The following is a 24,753-nucleotide window of genomic DNA, read 5'->3' as shown; positions in this document are numbered from 1 at the left end:
TGAAAGCTACGCCTCTATGGTCTAACCCTGTTGAAACTGCTAGTTTACTTGCACTCCCGTTAGAATGGGCAAAAGCACTGTTAACACAACAACAACGTATCATCTAAGAATTTCACGCCAATAAGTCGCTCTTTGTTTCATCTCAAGTGTTTAAGCGGTTGTTTTAATAGGATTTCATGGGGATTACTGATGGCAGCGCAGCCTAGCCTGTAAGGGCATGGCAACATAAACGGCATTCCATTCAATTGTGAAGCATATAAAATTTGCACTATGTACTTTTCTAGACATCGAAAGGTACAGGAAGCTCTCTTGGAAACTCAATATTGTGAATAGTACCAGGAAGATATCTGTTGCCTTATACTAATGCAAGATTCATGCCCTCACGCCAAAGGTTGCGCATTGGCTTTACTGGCTGATATTCTTCCATGTAGTGCTGGTCTGATGAAACGCACTCTACGAGGCGAACAATGGTATCCGCGAAAATAGAATAAGGTTTAGTTTGATGATAGCAGTATTCGTGGTTGATTATCCCACCGAAAATAAGGACCCCCATAATGTGTAAACATAATTTCACAGATGTCGCCTTCTAGCCGCTGTCATGAATGTAATCAGGTCAATTGCTGGTGCACCAGTCAATGATCACGAGCTCCGGATAACTGTAGCGTCTTCCAAGTGGAAGTCGGCGCGGTTGCAGTTGATATAATGCTATTCAGTGCTACCATGGTAGAGAGTTTAGCATATAAAAATAGCCTGACCTGAAGCTATGAGTTCAACTGTGGTGCTATTGGGTTTGCGTTGAGATTGCCTGACGTTCCTTCGCACTTGTGTCAAATTATTTTAAGACTAAGTTCATCTCGGTCCCTGGTTATTACAGTATACTGGGAAGCTATAAATAGATCTACTTTACGTCACCGTTAGCTTATCTTGCAACACAAAGGACATTCAATCAAGAACACAGTTTGGCGCCAGTTAACCCTAAAAAGGAATTCTGATTTACTTTGCCACGAAGCGGCCTTTGGATAAAAAACTATCTAATTAAATGAAAAAATATAAAAATTATCGAAAGTTAATCATATTGAAAAATAATTATTGTATGATTTATAAAATCATAATTTTTTATTAATAGGCATTAAACTCTGATTATTTGAGTAGTCAAGTTTTGATTAATTGGCAAGCTCGATTAAATGTTTAGCATCCTATTTAATTAAGTCATTAATTTTGATTAAATGGCTTATTCGATTTATTTATTACGCTCTACTTATTAGAATAATTTAGTCTTATTTATAATCTCTGATTATTTGAGTAATCAAGTTATAAGTTATTACCATGATCGGTTATTTGATTATTCCCACAGGCATATACATACATATAATCTATATAAATCAATACATGACATGTATTTTTGGCTGTTCGAATTCACACTTCTATCAAAGAGGATAAATATAATAAGGGACGTCGCTCGTTACTTGTAGCCATTTGCTAAATGTTTTCTTCGTGGTAGGCGCTGGTTTTTTTTGGGCGAAATGTGCATAAAATGTCTTATATACATTTTCGTGGGGTTTTCGAGTTATTCGCCACTCGTAGCAGACTGGTGGCTCTTATTATATTTATCCTCTTTGCTTCTACGTACTTAAAAATAGAATACATTTTGAACAAACTACATACATACATACATATAGTTGTGTACATAACTTTCCTCTAACTGATTATAATTACAAATGGTTCATTAGACTAAAAACATACATACATACATACAAATACATAATACGTCATACAGATATTATATTTGTGATAAGTAAACTCATTTACACATAGTATACATACATATATATATGTACATAAGTAATGGGCTTATTTTCGAATAAACACGAACGAATAATACCGTTCAAATAATCCGAATAATAGCTTACTATTCAAATATCTAATGATTTGCAGAAGAATACCTTGCGTGTGTATGTACATTAGACTGGGTCGATTTATTAACCGATATCGCGCCATCGATTTATCGGTAGTATTTTGGCTCAGGAGAAAAAAAAGTTCCACTACGCATACCCAAAAAAATAATTTTCGAGCCTGCGAAAGGTTTTTTTCATGACCTATTAAAAAATTTTCATTTGATTGCAAAATTTTCATGTATACCCTGTCCGACCCAAAAATGTCCGCGAAAAACGTTGACATAACAGTTTCTTGAAAAAAATATATAAAAAAATATTTAGCGGACATTTTTGGGTCGGACATGGTATACATATGAAAATTTTTTAGTAGGTCATGAAAAAAACCTTAAAAATCAAAGTCGAAAAATATATTCATACTTGTAACAAAAACACATTTCAAATAAATATCTATGTGTATTTCGTATGTATATGTATGTAAGTATGTACATTAGACTGGGTCGATTTATTAACCGATATCGCGCCATAGATTTTTCGATAGGATTCCACTAAGCACACCCAAAAAAATAATTTTCGAGCTTGCGAAAAAAAAATGGCGAAACGGTCAATTTTTCGACCAAAACACTCCCCACAACCCAAAAAATATTTATTTTTTTTTCAATAACTGTTATCGCCAACGTTGTTAGCGGACTTTTTTAGGTCGGACAGGGTACATGAAAATTTTACAATCAAATGAAAATTTTTTTTTAGTAGGACATGAAAAAAAACCTTAAAAATCAAAGTCGAAAAAAGTAAAAAAAAAAAAATGAAATTTCGCAGGCTCTATATTTATTTTATGCGTAGTGGAACTTTTTTTTCCTGAACCGAAATCCTATCGAAAAATCGATGGCGCGATATCGGTTAACTTTCGTCCATACAAATCGACCCACCCTAATGTACATACATACATGTAAGCAATGATCGTGGTAATAGTTGGGTTTTTTTTTGAAAATCATGATTCGAACAGTAACATAAGGCGTTCGAATAGCAAAGGTATTCGAATAATAAGATATTCGGCTAGTGAGGTAAATTATTCAAATATAATAAAACACAAAGTTCGAACAAATATTATTCGAATTCTGAACACATGACGTATAAAAGCCTTTATTGATCGAATAATTTTTATTGGAATATTCCCACCCCTAATGTACATACTACGGCTGCAAGTTCAATATGAATATTTTTTTATTTAACACCAGCAGTTCCTGTAAACGTAGTTCTAGCCTAACTTTGATTTGCCTATACAATTTAAATTATAAATTTATATTTCGAGTTCGGGTTTATTATTTTTAACTATGATGGTGGATACTTCATTCTTTTTCGTCTCCAGACAACTAAACTGTATTTTATTTGTTTTCGCTAACACAAGCCGAAACATTTTAGACCCAAATATGAGCCTATACTTTTCTAAAGGTCTTTCGTACGTTAAATATGTATCCGTCGTCAGACTTTTTAACTGGTTCTGGTTTTTGAGATATTTGTACCAGAAAGTGCTAAAAACGCGTTTTTGTGTCATATCTACTACGCCTCCATAATTTCTCCATAAAAAATTTCTTCTTTGAAGTCTACTTTTAGGCACGTTAGACACTTAAGAAATGCAAGTAGTCGGGTTCAGCAAATCATGCATGTTCGAAATAAAACTAATAAAATAAAGAGGAGAGGGCTACCTGCCACCAAATTTCATCTTTCGCTACGCTAAAACTCCAAAACGCCTTATAATAATAATAATAATAGTAAAATAAAACATTTACGTTAAAAAAAAACTATATCGACTACTCCATCTCCTACACATTTCCAAACCAATGAATGAAATTCAGCCTGAAAGTATGCTACACATATTGCTTTTGTTTACAGCAATGAAGAACATAGAGTACAAAAATAGATATATCTATAGCAATCATCCCGTCGCAAAGATCCTGAGCCAGATAAATCCAGAGAGAAGTCTGGTTCAATTTGTGCGCCAGATAATTTGTTAATTTCTTATCTTTAGTTTGGCAACGCTGCCTTTAATAAACATCCTTTTTCAAATATAGATGGTGCTGCTTGGCCTTAAGCGCGTCAAACTTTATCTACACTTCTGAAATTGCTGCGCAGAAAATTAGTACTCCTAAATTTCAATACGCATTCTACTTAGATGTAACTGAATATGTGTCTATGTTTTACCTCTACACTACCTCTATGTTTTACCTCTACAAATGGTGTGTGTCCACTATTCGACGCAACCGATTCAGCTATAGGTTATACACTCTGGCCAACAGAGGTGCGTATCTCCGCTATTCGGTACAACCCGTTTTCTAGCTAGTTATTTAACCACCATCGCTAGATGGGTCTGATAAACATTATCTAATGAGAACGAAAACCGACATGGATGTTGGCACAACGCCGAAACCGGTTTGTCTCGAAACCAAATTTGACAAAGGATTACGGAAAATCGTTCCAATATACATTATCTAATGTCGCTATTGTGCAACTCAACTTAGTTGGACTGTAATTAAAACAACTGAACTTGAACACAACTCAATCCTGTTTGGTATTACGAATTACAGCTTATTTCAGTTGAAATTGAATTGATGCTGCCAACCTAAAAAGGTGATGATATGACAGATAAATGAACAGCTGATCAATTTGTGGCGGACATTTAAGCATTTGCATTAATAGCAAAATGGATATTAACTTAGATTTATTTTATAATGACGAAAATGTGGGTAGTATCGATGGGACTCACGTTCTTATAACTTCACCTATTTTGACTACATCCGAACTAAGTCTTGCCTTGTCCAACTTCGGGATTTCGCTTCATAGGGTCAAAACGTTTTTAAATGTAATCCTTCGTTGAAACTTTGTTTTTCTATAAATATATACTAAATTGGTGATCAAAAAGTTTGTTTAAATTTATTTTAAAAAGGTTTAATTACCCGCTTTCCATTTGTTTTTTTGGGTAACGTTTTACAATTTTTATCAAAAAATATCAAAGGTGTTATCAAAAGACGCGTTTCAACCTTCGTTTTTAGAATCCGAAAGCGGGAATTAAAAATCTTATTTCTGTCGAAAGATATTTACAAATACCCATAAAATGGTCCCGATCCATAGTTTTTTTTTTGCACAGAATACTCGTACCTTTCTAAGTTGACATCTTCGGTCGCGATTTATAAGAAATCTGACAAAATACAACAACCACATGAAAACTTGTGCCGATTTTTTCCTAATATCTTTTGACAGAAATAAAATATTTAATTTTCGCTCTCGGATTCTAAAAACCGAGGTCGGAAGCGTCTTTTTATACCACCTTTGATATTTTTTGTTAAAAGGTTGAGTTGTAATCTGTAATACCAAATTGCAAAATTTCAACTGAAAGAGAGTTGAGTTGTAAACCGTAATAGGGCCATAAGTGATAGCGTTTTTTTTTACCCGCAAATGTAAATGTATATACATGTAAAAAAAAAACACGGCTAATATTTCGAAAACAAAAAGGCAAAATGAAAAAAACTAATTCGATATTCAGATTCAACGAACCGAATATACTTTTCGAAGAGTATAAGCTCATGTCTGGGTCTGGACTTTTTTCAGATTTTGTCGGCACTTCAGATTTATTTGTTTTGTGCAAAATCCAGGATTTCAAATAACCAAAATATTCACAGCCCTAGTATACACATATTCATACTTGTAACAAAAACACATTTCAAATAAATATGTATAAGTATTTAGTATGTACATATATGTAAGTATGTGCATTAGACTGGGTCGATTTATTAACCGATATCGCGCCATAGATTTTTCGATAGGATTTGGGCTCAGAAAAAAACTTCCACTACGCATACCCAAAAAAATAATTTTAGAGCCTGCGAAATTTCATTTTTTTACTTTTTTTCGACTTTGATTTTTAAGGTTTTTTTCATGTATACCCTGTCCGACCCAAAAATGTCAGCTAAAAACGTTGTCGATAACAGTTTTTTGAAAAAAAAAACAAAGAACAAATCCTATCGAAAAATCGATGGCGCGATATCCGTTAACTTTCGTCCATAAAAATCGACCCACCCTAATGTACATGTATAACAAACAAAACTTGCAAAAAACTGCCTTATTCAAATTCAGATACGCGGTGATCGCAATAAAGATAAGCCTTTATTGCGCCGAAAATCGGATCTGCCCACTGATAGTGGTACCGTACGTGCTCTAATCCAACATAAACGGCCAGATGACTACTTGAAGACACCACCAGATGTTAACAAATACTAAATGAAGTAAACTAAATATCATAAAGGAAAAATAAGAAATAATCGCAGCACACGAATTGAGATCCGTTATGGATATTATTGATAATTCTTAAAATATATAATTTAATATGCATGAATATATGTATGTATCTAATAATAAAATGTAATTATTTAATTATTATATGTTTTTGCAATTTATTGTAAATTTCATAAAATTTTAAATTCACTTAGGCTCGGTTTTTCTGTGCGAGTTTAAACTATAGTTAAAGTTGACTAGAGTTTAACCTTGCCACTTTGTTCGATAACATAAAGTTCTGCTGCGCATCTCAGCTTAAGCGGCCGAAGTGGCAGGTTTAAACTCTAGTCAACTTTAACTGTAGTTTAAACTCGTACTGGAAAACTGGGCATTAAATTCACAAAACAAAAAAAAATAATAATAAGGCGAATATGTAGTAAACTCTTTACTTTTAGCGGAGCTTAATTAATAGACGACTGAATGATTATTGTCAATTAAGTTACGTTCCACCGTTAACGCCAGAAACTGGTCTTTAGTAATGAAAGCAAATAAAATAAAATAATTTAGAAAAAATTTTTAAGTTAAACGGTTTTATTGAAAACAATACTTACGTGAAATAATAATAATACTAAAAGCTAGAAAATAATTATGTAGGTCCTAGTCATCACACTCCTCATCAATCTAGGGCGTTGGTCAGACAATTAAATAAAAGCGTTGGGCGCATGAAATTTCTAAAAATGTGAGGCGTAGCATAACCTGATTAAGGTTCAGTTGGTCTTATATATGACTATCAATAGAAATTTGGCGCGTCCAACGCTTTTATTTAATTATCTGATCAACGCCCTAGATTGATGAGGAGTGTGATGACTAGTACCTAGGACCTATCCAATTATTTTATAGCTTTTCGTATTATTATTTCTTCATGTAAGTATTGTTTCCAATAAAACCGTTTAACTTAAACATTTTTTTATTATTTTATTTTCAAGTTTTTAGTCTTTATTTAATTGCCTATTATTTCTCATTCTATTTAGTTCATTTAGTGACACATTATTACAAGAACTCTTTCCTGACAATTTGTTATAATCTAAGTCCTCAATACATAATCCTTCCAAAGACTTTACTCGAATCTGCGCCACGTATGCTTGCCCCTCCTCCAACCCCAAAATATTTTGATGTCACTTCTACCGGACTGTATGTAATATTTGTTCAAAATATGAGCCAAATCGGACATCATAGGTCGCTTTCTATTCATGTATGTATTATGTGTTCCAAATATGGACCAAATCGGACCACAAATACGATTTTTTTGAATGTCTCGATCTTTGCGCCACCTAGCAGCGATTTTTTTTCATAGGTCGATTTCTATTCTTGTATGTGTTATGAGCCTGTCAAGTCAACCTAAATAAAACCGTTTAAAAAACTGTTTTTAGACAACGAATCTCAAGTTTTAACTACTATATTTGATTTGTATATTAAAGTTAAGTCAAGGCGAATTCGGTAACAGGTAGTGTTATCCCATCAACTGATAGCTTCTTCTTGATAATTTCCAAGGAACGCCGTGGTACAGCAAAATGTCAGTTAATCAAAATCAATGCAAATTTTCTTTTTTTCTGCACGGCGAATTGGGTTGAACTCGCTTTGTCGGCTTGAGTTAAGCAATATTTTTTTTGGTTTGATTTTGAAAAGGTCTTCCTTGTAGAGTTGGAAAATGTCCATATAAATCGCAGCGACAGCTTTCAAAATAACACTCTGAGGAACTGATTATGAAGCCATCTACGTCTCGTTCGCTCAGCGATGCCTACCAGGTAAGGCGAATTCAGTACCAGGTGTTGTTATCCCATCAGCTGATTGCTTCTTCTTAATATGTTCCACCCAACGCTTTGTTGTACCAAGGTGTCAGTTAATCGAAATCAATGCCAATTTTCTTTTGACTTTCTTTTCTTCTGCGCTATGTAAACCAATTTAAAAACGTTTTCGAAAAATTTCGAAAATTTTAAATGTCTTTAAAAACCGTCATAAAAATTTTTAAATTTTCTTTGTATTTTTAAGAAACTTTAAATAAAAAATATAAAAACTTAAGTGAGTTGTGTAACGAAAACTATGTAAACAAGTTTCAAAAATGTTTTTGAAATATTTCAAAAATTTGTAATCTTTAAATATCGAATTTTTCGTGAAGCTATTATTTAAAAACAAAAATATTGAATTGTATGACGAAAACTTATTTAACCCATAGCAAAAACGTTTGCAAAGAAACTTCAAAATTCTAAATTTTCTAAATTTCCAAGTTTTTTATTTATAAATTAAAGTACCCGAAAGAAACGCCCTACAAAAACCGAAGATATGGCCTAAAACAAAAATACGTTGACCCTAAGGTGGCCATAAAACATTTTTTGATATGGTTTAATATACAAAATATGTAATATGCTTTTTATTTAACATGAAACTATTATATTCCTGTGTGTATGAATGTATTTATTATGCCGTTTAAAAATGTACTTTGAAATATGCTAAAGGAACAGAGTTAAATTATTTATTTATTTATTTATTGGTCTACAAATTTAACAATTAATCGGACTAAATATAGTACGAATTACAGATAAATTACAGAAGCATACAAATTGAACAAAATTATATTATAAAATATGTACATATATAAATTATTAAATCAGTTGTCGGGATGGACTGTGATGCCGAGCAACGGGAATTGATTATTAGTGCTGTCGGAATGGACATGATTTCGAGCAGCTGATGTATATTTGACACACAACAAGTAGGGCTGCGATGTGTGGGAGGTTGGAAAGGACGTGATTCCAAGCCACCCGCCCAAGTTACTGGAGCTGGTGATAAGAGTGGGGGGTTGGAAAGGACGTGATTCCAAGCCACCCACCCAAATCATTGCGTATTTAACGTAGTCAACAGATATCAAGTAATCACATTTTTTTATACCCAGTAGTGCTAACATTTGGGATATTATCACATCATTAATTTTTTATGCATAAATATTCTAAACGTTGTCTTATGTATGCTTTATCATTTTAGTGCATTTTTTTTTTTTTTTTTGTTATGATGAATATACTAATAAATAACAGCGAAGTACATATTATTCCGATGTTGATTTTTTTTTTCGAAAAAATGCACTGTGCATTGAAATGTAAGTAGTAAAGTAGTAGGTTTTGAAAAAGATAGATTTTTAATATATCTCATAACGCGCTGTTTGACTGATTCTTTAATCAATTAATTAATTTTTTTCGTTTAAATGCGAAGTGTCCAGTTAGTCGACATGGGTGTGAGATTTTGGGTTAAAATATTCAATAAAACATATAACGTCTCAAAGGCAAAATAATCAAAAACAAAAAAGAATAAAAAAAAAAATGAGCACGTTGTGTGGATCTTTGATTTTGAGACACATTGCTTCAAACATGCACACTTTGCGGCAGGTGATGCCAAACAAACTCTGTGAAATTACTCCAAAAAAATCCCACAAGGTTTAAATTATTTATTTCTTTTCTTGGACGTTGTGGCAGCGTACTGCCCTCAAGTGGCCCAATGAAACCAGACTAATCCTGTTAATTTTTTAGTACCTTAATGGTGCTTGTTATGGAACGCACCGAATCTATATCCGGCAAAGGACCATCAGCATCGACAACTCTCCCCAAAACTTTCGGGGAGTGTCTTTACAACAACAAATAAATCACGGTTGTCATACCATGTTTACATTTTGGAACAAAATTCATCGAAAAGAAGTAAGGAAGGTTAAGTTCGGGTGTAACCGAACATTACATACTCAGCTGAGAGCTTTGGAGACAAAATAAGGGAAAATCACCATGAAGGAAAACGAACCTAGGGTAACCCTGGAATGTGTTTGTGTGACATGGGTATCAAATGGAAGGTATTAAAGAGTATTTTAAGAGTGAGCCATAGTTCTATAGGTGGACGCCTTTTCGAGATATCGCCATAAAGGTGGACCAGAGCTGACTCTAGAATGTGTTTGTACGATATGGGAATCAAATGAAAGGTGTTAATGAGTATTTTAAAATGGAGTGGGCCTATGTCTATAGGTGGACGCCTTTTCGAGAAATCGCCATAACGGTGGACCAGGGGTGACTCTAGAATGTGTTTGTACGATATGGGTATCAAATTAAAGGTATTAATGAGGGTTTTAAAAGGGAGTGACCCTTAATTGTATATGTGAAGGCGTTTTCGAGATATCGACCAAAATGTGGACCAGGATGATTCAGAACATCATCTGTCGGGTACCGCTAATTTATTTATATATGTAATACCACGAACAGTATTCCTACCAACATTCCAAGGGCTTTTGATTTCGCCCTGCAGAAGTTTTTCATTTTCTTCTACTTAGATAATATGGTAGGTGCCAAGTTATATTTTGCGTCAATAAACCAATCCAATTACCATGTTTCATCCCTTTTTTTCATATTTGGTATAGAATTATGGCATTTTTTTCATTTTTCGTAGTTTTCGATACCGAAAAAGTGGGCGTGGTAATAGTCGGATTTCGGCCATTTTTTATATCATGATAAAGTGAGTTAAGATAAGTACGTAAACCAAGTTTAGTTAAGATATATCAATATTTGCTCAAGTTATCGTGTTAACGGCCGAGTGGAAGGACAGACAGTCGACTATGTATAAAAGCTGGGCGTGGCTTCAACCGATTTCGCCCATTTTCACAGAAAACAGTTATCTACCAAATTTCACAAGGATTGGTAAATGTTTGTTCGACTTATGGCATTGAAAGTTTTCTAGACAAATTAAATGAAAAGGGGCGTAGCCACGCCCATTTTGACTTTTTTTTTTATTTTTGTATTTTGTTGCACCATATCATTACTGGAGTTGAATGTTGACATAATTTACTTATATATAGTAAAGATATTAAATTTTTTGTTAAATTTTTTTTTTTTAAGTGGGCGTGTTCGTCTTCCGATTTTGCTAATTTTTATTTAGCACACATAGGAGTAACGTTCCTGCTAAATTTCATCATGATATCTTCAACGACTGCCAAATTACAGCTTGCAAAACTTTTAAATTACCTTCTTTTAAAAGTGGGCGGTGCCACGCCCATTGTCCAAAATTTTACTAATTTTCTATTCTGCGTCATAATTTCAACCCACCTACCAAGTTTCATCGCTTTATCCGTCTTTGGTAATGAATTATGGCACTTTTTCGGTTTTTCGAAATTTTCGATATCGAAAAAGTGGGCGTGGGTTTTGTCCGATTTCGTTCATTTTAGATTGCAATCTGAGATGAGTGGCCAGGAACCTACATACCAAATTTCATCAAGATACCTCAAAATTTACACAAGTTATCGTGTTAACGGACAAACGGACGGACGGACGGACATGGCTAAATGAATTTATTTTTTCGCCCAGATCGTTTTGATATATAGAAGTCTATATCTATCTCGATTAGTTTATGTCGTTACCGATTACCGTTATGCGAACAAAATTAATATACCCTGTAGGCTCTGCTCAGCTGAGTATAAAAAGAACCAAGTCTCAAAAAAGGACCAAATTTTTGTTTTATTTTATTGGTATGCAGACAATTCGGTAATTCACAAGAGTGTCGTATTCGTTGTAAAATACAAAATTTTAGGATGTTTCCATGACTTCCTATATAAAATTTTACTAAACATAGTCAAAAATTTGCTTTAATTCTAGCTGAACAACTAAAAATAAAGTATACTTCATTGTATTGTATTTTCACATTTCTAGGATAAGTCTATGTTTTTCACCAACCAAACGTTCTGAACTCAGTGTTTGCCAGAAAAAAATTTCTTTTCTAGAAAAAAAGGGCTAGAAAGAACTAAATTTCTTCAAGAAAATCCAAAACCCGTTGCATAAAGAGCTAAACGTATATGTATATTTTTCAATATAAGTTTTCACATATATTTCAAATCAAACTTAAACAAAGTTATAAAAAAGGTGCAGAGAACTAAAAAAAAAAGGTACAAGGGAGGTACATAAATATATATATATAACTGTTGCCCAAGCTGGAAATCAAATATACGACCTCATGAACCAGTTTATCGATTAAAGTTTTGAGTACCGAGTTGCAACATCATACATAACGAAACAACAATAAAACTTCGACACACATAAAACACATTACAAATTTCACCATACGAAATAGGTTTGGGGCCAAAAAGGGGCAAACATTTTAAAGGGGCCAAAGAGCTAGTGGCTAAACCGGAATTTTTGTAGCTAAATGCAAAAAAAAGGGCTAGATCTGGCTCCAAAAGCACAAAATGGCAACACTGGTTGTGAACCTAGTTTTGCTCACAAAGCTCTTAGTTCCAGCATTATGTTGTTGATTGCAATGAAATAAGATAATATAGCGCAGTTAGGTTTCAGTAAAAAAATAAATGAAACTAATCAATTTTGTTAGTGCTCTTTTTTTTTATAGATGCTTACATTTTCCCTTATCGTTTATACTTCATATCAAAGCCTTGATTCAGTAAGTGTGAGTTTTGATCCCATGTCAAAATACTTTAATATAAACTTGGCTGAATTGTATTACAAACTGTATGTATGTTAATCCTACTTTACTAATGCTAGCCATCCTATCTATTATGTTTTAATGATGATTGGGTATAATTTTCTGCATGATCCACTTTTTGCCGCGTGTTTTCTTAAGCCACTCAAGTTGAGTGGATTCAATTATTTTATTTTTTGATGTATAAACTTCTTTGCTCATGGCATGGGGAAATCCTGAAATCCTAAGCATAAGAGTAAACACAGTCTTTGTAAGTGGTATGCTATATTGGGGATATACGTAAAATGTAAATGTAGGCGTAGTGTGTTGTATTGGTATCCTGTATGGATTACTAGAGAATGTGTCAGCGAAGAGGTAGTGTGTTATTACTATATACCAATACAATTATATTGTACTAGAAAATGTGTATGGATGGGTGTAGGTATTGATATACTGTATGGAGTAATAGAGAATTCAATCGTAATGAGAGAACAATGTACGTGGTACATTGACAATAGGATCTGAAACACCAAGCAAAACCCACTCGATTTTTCACTTCATTAGGCATTCAATAAAGCAATGATGAGATAATTATGAATATGAATACTATATGGAAGATTGAGTTCAATAAGAGATTTAATGTAGAAAACCTGACTAATTATTTCATTAAGCCTGTGTTCGAATTGGTATAAAATCTATATATATAAAAATCGAATTCTGTGTGTGTGTGTTTGTGGTTCCCTATGGAAACGTATTTCCCACACTTTAATCATCACCAAATTTTGGCTATAGGTTCCTTAGATCAAGACGAAGGTTTGAGGCTAAAAATAATTTCGATATTAAAAGGGGCTTGGCACCTCCCATACAAATGGAATCAATTCAATTTACAGAACAATAAACTAAATATCAACAAACAAAACAGAAAAAATAACGCAACATTCAATCGATCTCGGACATTACAACTTACAAACCAGTAGGAAAAATAATTTCACTTGCAAAGTGTGCCAACACCCTTAGCCAAAGCAAATGTCAAATTCTTCTTCTTATGATTTGCTTGGAACGAAATTGGGGAGTTGGCTACTTTTCAATATCAGATGGCCCCAGTGTCGCTCATTCTACCGTTCTCCGTAAAAATACGTGCAAACTTGATCGGTTATGATTTCATCCATAGTTCCTTTGTTGGGAAAACAAACAGTTATATTTAATAAGTGTTGGTCTCGGTTCATAAACGTAACTTCTGGTGTTCCGCAAGGCAAACACCTTGGTCCAGTTTTGTGTTCCTGTTGTTCATTAATGACCTTCGAAGTGTGTTGAAGCACTGGAAGCCGTTGATATACGCTGATGTTGTCAAACTTGTAATGCCTATCCGCTTATCCTTGGATAGGTCATTTATTCAGGCGGACTGGTGTAATGTAAACGAAATGGCACTAAACCTACCTAAGTGCAAGTTAATTTGTTTTACAAGAAAGTCCTTACAATCCCATTATTATGCTATTGGCGATTATAACTTTATGGATTTCGTTATTGCATTTCTCTAAAGTTTATCAAATTTGTTTTAAAGCTTAGGCATTTCGCCTTCAAACGAGTATTAAATTTTTATAGAAATCGATACGTCTATCGAGTTTGGTACAAATTGGTAAAGCGGTTACTAAGATCAAACTTTTTAGCATAAATGGGCAGTGCCACTCCCCCTTTCCACAATTCGTTTAATATGTAGCTCAAATAAAAGTTCATTGAACCACTGTCAATAACTTTTAGTTATAAAAAAAAAAACATGTAAAATTTTACGATGAATATTGAAGCACCTTGTTATTGTGGGACCAAAAACGGACATTTGAGTTTTATAAGAGTATTGCCATTTAAAAGAAACAATACGTCTATCGATTTTGGTAGTTATTGATTACGTGACTACTGAGATACAACTTTTTATCATAAGTTGGCAGTGCCACGCTGTCTTATCAAAATCATTATTTTATCTTATTTAATGCTTAAATACGTCATTATAAGACAAATCTCATTTTATTTTTTTTATTTTTTACTAAAAACATTTTGTTTTTGCATTTTTCTAAAAATTATCGACTTTGAGCTCTGCTGAGTATAAAAAGAACCAAGTCTCAAAAAAGGACCAAATTTTTGTTTTATTTTATTGGTATGCAGACAATTCGGTAATTCACAAGAATGTCGTATTTGTTGTAAAATACAAAATTTTAGGATGTTTCCATGACTTCCTATATAAAATTTTACTAAACATAGTCAAAAATTTGCTTTAATTCTAGCTGAACAACTAAAAATAAAGTATACTTCATTGTATTGTATTTTCACATTTCTAGGATAAGTCTATGTTCTTCACCAACCAAACGTTCTGAACTCAGTGTTTGCCAGAAAAAAAATTCTTTTCTAGAAAAAAAGGGCTAGAAAGAACTAAATTTCTTCAAGAAAATCCAAAACCCGTTGCATAAAGAGCTAAACGTATATGTATATTTTTCAATATAAGTTTTCACATATATTTCAAATCAAACTTAAACAAAGTTATAAAAAAGGTGCAGTGAACTAAAAAAAAAGGTACAAGAGAGGTACATAAATAATACTGTTTTTATAGTTCATTTTATATTTTTAAATAACAAAAATACGGTTTTTTTAACTTTTGTTTTGCCATTTGGCGGTAAGATATCGTTAAAAAGTAAGCAGTATTTTTCACACTGCCACGATGACGGCACGGCTATAGGTTCGCCAAAAAATACGCCTTGCCAAAATGTTGACCGATGAAAATTAATTTAAATTTTTTCCAATTTTTTTATTCAATTTTTAACTTCCTACGGGTGTACGAATCACCATTAAAATACACGTGCGCGATATTCAAGTTTATGTTGGGACGAGATATGTTTGAAGGGCCTTAGACTTCAAAATCTATAATTTCGTCCTCAGAAGATGAATTATTATTTTTGCTACACTCATAAATATTTTTATGTTCATTAATTTTCAACATATGTAACTAAAATCATTTTCTTTCTGTGTTTGCTTTTAATCAAACTCATGTTTGAAAACGTTCTTGCAACTTCAGCATTACTTAGTGGCAGCACAAAATCGACAAGCTTTTCAAATTATACTGTTTAAAATCAAACCAAAAACTTAATGTTGAAGTCACATTTTCCCATTTTTGGAGATAGATATTTTTCCAATGCATTTGTAATCTTGTTATTTCATCAGTGCTATACTTGTTTTTTTTTTTTCATTTGTAAATATGAAAACCTTTGAGATTTTACAATTCTCAATATGTTTTCAACCGAAAAGAAATCTATTTTGTTAAGCGTTTCTATATTGTGCGGCAAGCGTTGCCTTAATTGCTATATTAATTTAATTTCGAAGTCGCGACATATATTACGTATCTTTCTTTCAATGAATTCGTCTATACATTTATCTTCGTTTTTAATTCGTATATATTCTTCAAAGGTATAATGAAAATAAGGTACGGGAGACAAAAATTTATTATAATCTGAAGCTAAAGGGTCGAAACTCTAAGAAGGTGACACTATGCTGTTGCACAAGCTGGAAATCAAATATACGACCTCATGAACCAGTTTATCGATTAAAGTTTTGAGTACCGAGTTGCAACATCATACATAACGAAACAACAATAAAACTTCGACACACATAAAACACATTACAAATTTCACAATACGAAATAGATTTGGGGCCAAAAAGGGGCAAACATTTTAAAGGGGCCAAAGAGCTAGTGGCTAAACCGGAATTTTTGTAGCTAAACGCAAAAAAAAGGGCTAGATCTGGCTCCAAAAGCACAAAATGGCAACACTGGTTGTGAACCTAGTTTTGCTCACAAAGCTCTTAGTTCCAGCATTATGTTGTTGATTGCAATGAAATAAGATAATATTGCGCAGTTAGGTTTCAGTAAAAAAATAAATGAAACTAATCAATTTTGTTAGTGCTCTTTTTTTTATAGATGCTTACATTTTCCCTTATCGTTTATACTTCATATCAAAGCCTTGATTCAGTAAGTGTGAGTTTTGATCCCATTTCAAAATACTTTAATATAAACTTGGCTGAATTGTATTACAAACTGTATGTATGTTAATCCTACTTTACTAATGCTAGCCATCCTATCTTTTATGTTTTAATGATGATTGGGTATAATTTTCTGCATGATCCACTTTTTGCCGCGTGTTTTCTTAAGCCACTCAAGTTGAGTGGATTCAATTATTTTATTTTTTGATGTATAAACTTCTTTGCTCATGGCATGGGGAAATCCTGAAATCCTAAGCATAAGAGTAAACACAGTCTTTGTAAGTGGTATGCTATATTGGGAATATACGTAAAATATAAATGTAGGCGTAGTGTGTTGTATTGGTATCCTGTATGGAATACTAGAGAATGTGTCAGCGAAGAGGTAGTGTGTTATTACTATATACCAATACAATTATATTGTACTAGAAAATGTGTATGGATGGGTGTAGGTATTGATATACTGTATGGAGTAATAGAGAATTCAATCGTAATGAGAGAACAATGTACGTGGTACATTGACAATAGGATCTGAAACACCAAGCAAAACCCACTCGATTTTTCACTTCATTAGGCATTCAATAAAGCAATGATGAGATAATTATGAATATGAATATTATATGGAAGATTGAGTTCAATAAGAGATTTAATGTAGAAAACCTGACTAATTATTTCATTAAGCCTGTGTTCGAATTGGTATAAAATCTATATATATAAAAATCGAATTCTGTGTGTGTGTGTTTGTGGTTCCCTATGGAAACGTATTTCCCACACTTTAATCATCACCAAATTTTGGCTATAGGTTCCTTCGATCAAGACGAAGGTTTGAGGCTAAAAATAATTTCGATATTAAAAGGGGCTTGGCACCTCCCATACAAATGGAATCAATTCAATTTACAGAACAATAAACTAAATATCAACAAACAAAACAGAAAAAATAACGCAACATTCAATCGATCTCGGACATTACAACTTACGCCGGGTAAAACTAGTAGATAAATAAATTACGATGAAATAAAATAAAATAAGAAACTTGCTTGAGTTTACAACCTATGTATCCAACAGTTAGGACTTATTGTGAAGTTGATGTTATTTGTACTGATTTTAGTAAGGCATTTCATTTCCGGCCAATTTGTAGGGAAAATCAAGAGGAGCACGACGCAAATTGGAAGAGAAGCTCGGCCTAAAATCTCTTCGGAGGTTATCGAGCCTTATATTTATTTATTTTTATTTTTTTTATTAAGCCCGCGGTACAATGAAATTTTTCATATTGTAACGAATGTTAGCAGCACTGAGCGATGCTATCATCTTTATTCAACAGCTTAGCGATACGAACGTAAGAAGCAAGTTGAAAATAAGCGGAGTTGCAAGTAAATTCGTAACAATATAGATGCGTTTAACACAAGCCTATGCATTCCATTAACATCACCACAATCAACCAAGATGTTGTGTTTGTAAATATGAAGGAACTTCACACTTGGCAATTGAAGTTTATTACGCCTTGCCCATTCACATACAAAATTTCGCGTAACACTGTTGTAAACATTCTCCCTATACAACAAAAATACTTGCTAACATATTTTGTGTCGTATTCGATTGTTATATTGCTGTTTTTAATTGTGAAAAATGTTTGAAAACTTACCAACCAGTAAGAAAAATAATTTCACTTGCAAAGTGTGCCAACACCCTTAGCCAAAGCAAATGTCAAATTCTTCTTCTTATGATTTGCTTGAAACGAAATTGGGGAGTTGGCTACTTTTCAATATCAGATGGCCCCAGTGTCGCTCATTCTACCGTTCTCCGTAAAAATACGTGCAAACTTGATCGGTTATGATTTCATCCATAGTTCCTTTGTTGGGAAAACAAACAGTTATATTTAATAAGTGTTGGTCTCGGTTCATAAACGTAACTTCTGGTGTTCCGCAAGGCAAACACCTTGGTCCAGTTTTGTGTTCCTGTTGTTCATTAATGACCTTCGAAGTGTGTTGAAGCACTGGAAGCCGTTGATATACGCTGATGTTGTCAAACTTGTAATGCCTATCCGCTTATCCTTGGATAGGTCATTTATTCAGGAGGACTGGTGTAATGTAAACGAAATGGCACTAAACCTACCTAAGTGCAAGTTAATTTGTTTTACAAGAAAGTCCTTCCAATACCATGATTATGCTATTGGCGATTATAACTTTATGGATTTCGTTATTGTATTTCTCTAAAGTTTATCAAATTTGTTTTAAAGCTTATGCATTTCGACGAGTATTAAATTTTTATAGAAATCGATACGTCTATCGAGTTTGGTACAAATTGGTAAAGCGGTTACTAAGATCAAACTTTTTAGCATAAATGGGCAGTGCCACTCCCCCTTTCCACAATTCGTTTAATATGTAGCTCAAATAAAAGTTCATTGAACCACTGTCAATAACTTTTAGTTATAAAAAAAAAACATGTAAAATTTTACGATGAATATTGAAGCACCTTGTTATTGTGGGACCAAAAACGGACATTTGAGTTTTATAAGAGTATTGCCATTTAAAAGAAACAATACGTCTATCGATTTTGATAGTTATTGATTACGTGACTACTGAGATACAACTTTTTATCATAAGTTGGCAGTGCCACGCTGTCTTATCAAAATCATTATTTTATCTTATTTAATGCTTAAATACGTCATTATAAGACAAATCTCATTTTATTTTTTTTATTTTTTACTAAAAACATTTTGTTTTTGCATTTTTCTAAAAATTACCGACTTTGACGAATTTTTTTGAAGCACCCTGTACCTGTAACATTCTGAGCTTTCACGCCATAAAACTTCAAATAATTAGCGTTAATTTGCATTTAAAATTTTTAAAATATCTTCATTGGTTCAAAAGTTATGATTTTTGCAAAGAAAAAACTCAAAAGGCGCCACTGTTCGTCAGTTACGCATGGCTCAACTATATGATTGGCTCATCTCATCAGCTGATTTAATTTTTTTCATTTCACTGGAGTACGGATTGTCAAAAGAAGATGGCAAACTCAAAATGAAACCAAAACATTGAACATATTTCAAAGTTTTATGTTTTCACTCCATTCCATTCGCCTAACACCAACACGCACATTTTGACAGTCTGAACAAAGGTATCTTGTTGCTGTAGAGATGAGCCAACCAGGGGTGGCTTTGATTAGATACTTCATGTATCAAATTACTATTGTGTAAGCTAAATTGAGTTGTATGAACACCACTCAGTTTAAATCGAAATTGCCTCAATTTATTTTTCTTTTTGAACATAGTATTACATTGAACAACCAAGACGACTTCTACAACAACAACAACAACAAATAAGAATGGGGTTCAAAGAAGACATTTGAGACTACAACAAAAAATACGGCATCCAACTATCATACCAGAGTTCAACTTTGCGATTCACAATCGAAAATAAATTCTCCTCAGCAAACATCAATAAAACAGTCAAGGTCATTCACTTGTAAGCTAACGCCGACGTTTGAACGTACTCGCAATCAAGGAAATATACAAACAAAAAACATTCGACGGTAGACTAATAAACGAACAGGGGTGGCTTTCCGTAATTCGATATCGATCAAGAACGAGTATAAAATAATCGTTTTCGCTTTCCGTAACACAAATTGTCGGCTCGTGGTATCGAACGTTCGATACAAACTGTTCGATACCAAATTAGGTGTCGAATTGCCTTTTTGAAAGTTATAATTTTATGCTTTGGTGATTATTTAGGGAATGATTTTTTCTTCAGAGATTAAGAAACAAACGCTATTTATAAAAGAAAATATTTTGGTAGCTCCAAAAAGCTTTCGAAACAGCGTTTGAAATCTGCAAACGAAAGATATCATACCAAGATACGGGAACTAAAATGGCATCATCGAGCGTTCGATATCGACTTGAAGTATGGAATCAACGAACGTCGACTATCGAATTACGGAAAGCCACCCCAGGAAAACACTATTTCTAACACAATATTTTAGCCTTTAAAAGTTGTTTACACAAAACAAACTAATAACACAGATACAGCAGACAAACACGCCTAAAATTACTGACATCTACCTGCCGCGGCTAACTACACAATTGAAAACCACCCACGTTTCTGAGTGAACACATAACACACACATAGTATATGCATACAAAAACATGCAATTTGACAGTACCTGTTAATGCATCTACGAACTATAAATATAAGACACACGATAACAATATATAAGAACGAAAAATTACGCTGAAGATGGCACAACGCCGAAACCGGTTTGTACCCAAACCATATTTGACAAAAGATGACGCAGAACCGCTCCAATGTACATCAATTCACAAAAAGTGCTTATATCGGGCAGATTAACCTTAAAGTTTACGTGAGAAGACGGCCTTAAGTTTTAAAACACTGCGCAGTTCACATAATTTCAGAATTGTGTTGTTAATGATGTCGGGATTTCGTGCATCATAGTATACGTTTTTTTAGAGGTTCGAAATTTTGAGCAAAAAACAAGCAAGATGAAACATTTCAAATTTATCATCCTTCATTCGCATAACCCGCCGTTGTTGTTGTTGTTGTTGTAGCGATAAGGTTGCTCCCCGAAGGCTTTGGAGAGTGTTATCGATGTAATGGTCCTTTGCCGGATACAGATCCGGTACGCTCCAGTACCACAGCACCATTAAGGTGCTAGCCCGACTCGCCGTCGCACAGTGGTCTGGATTTGGCTTTCAGTGGACTTAGGGAAATGAAAAAAATATTAGTTAATAACACAAAAACTTTGATGGGGATCGATTTTTAAGTCTCATTACATGACGTTTTTATATATGAGTATTTTTCCATAAAGTCTTAAACAAAAAAGTTATAGCAAATAAAAAATTTATGTATGGGAAAAATCACATTTTTACCGTTAACTCATTTTCCTCACATTTCCTTAAAACTTGATTAATTTATTTATATAGTTAGGGTTATATACTATGCAAAGTACTCGGTTTCATGGTTCGAAAAGGTTCGCGTTTTTTTTTTTTTTTGTTTTTTTGATTATTTTATTATTGCGAATCACTTTAATTTTGGGTAGAATTTAAAAACAAAAATATTTGATAATTATTATTTTATGTAAATGTTGCGTTTCATATGTAGTATGTATATTCGTACCCAATTAAAATTATAACCTCTAAGATTCGTCGAGTTTTCGCGAATTTTGCACACATTTTTAAAATAAAATTGAAAGCTTCTGGGTTAGACCTTGATACATATTTTTATTGAGAAATAGTAAAAATTATTTTAGTGAAGACAAAATTGCTGGAAATTGGAAAAAATACCTAGATGTACACATATGCTCGTTAGGATATGTCGATATGAAACCCGGTTCCTAAAAGTGTCAACTTTTTTAAATTAGGTTTTACGAAAAAATGTTATATAACAATAAATTATGGAAAAAGATCACAGAATACGAAAATGTACATTTAAAGTCCTAAGTCCCAACTTGTCAATTTCGGTCCACTGTGCCTCGCCAACGCGTAGAAGTCCGTAAATCTTTCGAAGACGAAGAACTTTTCTCTCAAACACGCCCAGAGACGCCGAGAGAGGACTTTATTTAAAAAGCTCTTATAATTGGAAATTTGTATAGCAGTGCCATTTAAAAAAGCTTTATAACCTTTTGTATTTTTATGCATAGGGAGTCAGTGTATTTATATTTTTAAATCTGGTCTATTTTTACATTGAAAAGTGCATGCTTCAGATGTTGTTTTAGAAAACTTATATATTTTTAGACGTTCTTTCATGCGTTCAAATTTATAGTGCTTGTATATATTTATTACAATAGGTATGGATTGCAATTAGAATAAAATTCTTTTGTATTTATTTTACTTAATGAGAATTCACTAAAATACTGTGCAATGGTTTACTAACAAAAAAAATTATTTTCTTCTCTTTTCCAGTGAAATATGTTACTACTTTTAATGCATAATAAATATTTAAATTTAAGAAAAATAATAAGCTATATCTAATTTATGAATAAAAGAATGAGAAATAATAGCAGATATACTAACAAAATTACCTAACTTTAAGTTGTTTCAATTAGTATTTCAAAATTAATTGTTTTCCGACAGGTAAGCTATGAGTAAGAGTTTGGTAATCACAATTTGGTGGCATAAGCTAACAGTACCTGGGCGACCGAACTTTGCTCGGCAATCTTCGAGTATGCCGCATGACATACTTTGTTCTACATGTCATCATTAATCAAACTCTACTTTTTTTATATGTACATATATTATATATTTTTACTTACCAATATTTGATTTCCTTAAAACTAGATTTCAAAAACATATCAAACAACAAAATTTGAAAGCGGTAATTCCAGCCTATAGTATAACGGATTGTTATGACAATTAGTGAAATCGAGAACTAAGCTATTTAGGTCGAGTATCTTCATGCGCCGAATTATTAATTTCAAACATTTTTTTAGTTATACACTATGAAAGTCTCACAATTTTATTACATTCCAAAAACTTGTAAATAAATTTCACGAATGACAACTATCAGTTATTACAACTATCAGTTAGTTTAATTAAATGTCAACTTGCTTCCCTAAGCGCCATCTGTTGGTAAGTCGTTAAATGGTTAGATGTCGGTTTCAAATTGAACATATGCCTCTAGTGTTCAACGGTAGCAAATTACCATGGTAAGATATCTTTTTGCTATGGTGAGATATCTTTCTAATAGTAATCTGTGAGAAATTGCAATTATTCATTTCATATTTTCCAAAAATATGCATTTAAATATATTTTGCTAGATTTTACCACGGTGCCTTGATATTGCATTTAAATTTTATTAGCGTGTGTGAAACTAAAAAAACTAAGTCGAATCATGTGTAAGATTTTTTTACGAAGGTTTTTAACTTTAATGTTCTCCTTTAAAGCTTTAATAGAATATGTTGTTGTTGTGGTTGTTATTGTAGCGATAAGGTTGCTCCCGAAGGCTTTGGGGAGTGTTATCGATGTGATGGTCCTTTGCCGGATAAAGATACGGTACGCTCCGGTACCACAGCACCATTAAGGTGCTGACCCGACCATCTCGGGAACGATTTATGTGGCCACATTAAACCTTCAGGCCATCCCCTCCCTCCCCAACCCCAAGTTCCATAAGGAGCTTAGAGTCGCCAGAGCCTCGTCTGTTAGTGAAACAGGATTCGCCGCGGATAGGTGAGGTTGACAATTGGGTTTGGAGAAGCTATATGTTGCGCTGGCAACCTGCAGGGTTGCGCTACACAGCCCCTTGAATCTGGTATTTTAGTCGCCTCTTACGACAGGCATACCTACCGCGGGTATATTCTGACCCCCCTAACCCGTGAGTAAGTAGAGTACTATTTCGTTTAACTACCCCAACCCTAAATGGCGACTCTACTCAAAAATGTCCTTTTGTATTGCGGAGTGAAATACCATTCCTTTAATACCCATATCGGCATATCTCATGCAATTTTTTTAAATTTCGAATAGGTGGCAACCCTAAATGGCAACCCTACTCAAAAAAGTCCCTATTGTAATGCGGAGTGAAATACCTTTCGTTTGATACCCATATCTGCATATCTCATGCAATTTTTTTTAATTTCGAACAAGTGGCAACCCTATATGGCAGCTCTACTCAAAAATCTCCTTATTGTAATGCGGAGTGAAATACCTTTCGTTTGATACCCATATCGGCATATCTCATGCAATATTTTTTTTTAATTTCGAATAGGTGGCAACCCTAAATGGCACTCGTACTCAAAAATTTCCCTATTGTAATGCGGAGTGAAATACCTTTCGTTTGATTCCCATATCGACATATCTCATGCAATATTTTTTTTTTTTAATTTCGAATAGAAACATTCTGAGTGGCAACACCTAGGTAGAAAGTCTTAGAAGGTGATACATTATCTCTGTGCCAAATTGCATTTAAATCGGTTAAGCCGTTCCCGAGATCGTTCGGCTATATACAAACATACAAATATACGAATATACAAGTATTGCTCGTTTAAAGTTATAAGATATGAAGAAAAAATGTACATTTTAAAACACAGTTACTGAATCTACCGTCAGTTCAAATATACTGTGTCGAACATTCACAACACT

General features: G+C 33.3%; 1 protein-coding gene across 11 annotated transcripts in view; it reads left to right on the top strand.

The window, feature by feature from the left end:
• The window catches only part of wrd (well-rounded), a 197,715-nt gene extending 175,011 nt beyond the window's left edge, over positions 1-22,704 (top strand). For 9 of the 11 annotated variants that reach the window (XM_067784969.1, XM_067784959.1, XM_067784948.1 and 6 more), the window contains one exon: positions 6,024-6,323. In XM_067784969.1, the coding sequence (XP_067641070.1) occupies positions 6,024-6,167 (144 nt within the window). In that variant the 3' untranslated portion in view covers positions 6,168-6,323. Of the gene's footprint in view, positions 1-6,023; positions 6,324-19,937 lie in introns of those variants that run through there. The other 2 variants (XM_067784922.1, XM_067784912.1) reach the window with 2 other exon arrangements.
• The last annotated feature ends 2,049 nt before the right edge of the window (positions 22,705-24,753 follow it).

The sequence above is a fragment of the Eurosta solidaginis genome, chromosome 1 (genome assembly GCF_040869045.1).
Source record: "Eurosta solidaginis isolate ZX-2024a chromosome 1, ASM4086904v1, whole genome shotgun sequence".
Taxonomy (NCBI): domain Eukaryota; kingdom Metazoa; phylum Arthropoda; class Insecta; order Diptera; family Tephritidae; genus Eurosta; species Eurosta solidaginis.
This window is presented reverse-complemented; position numbering and strand designations above follow the sequence as displayed.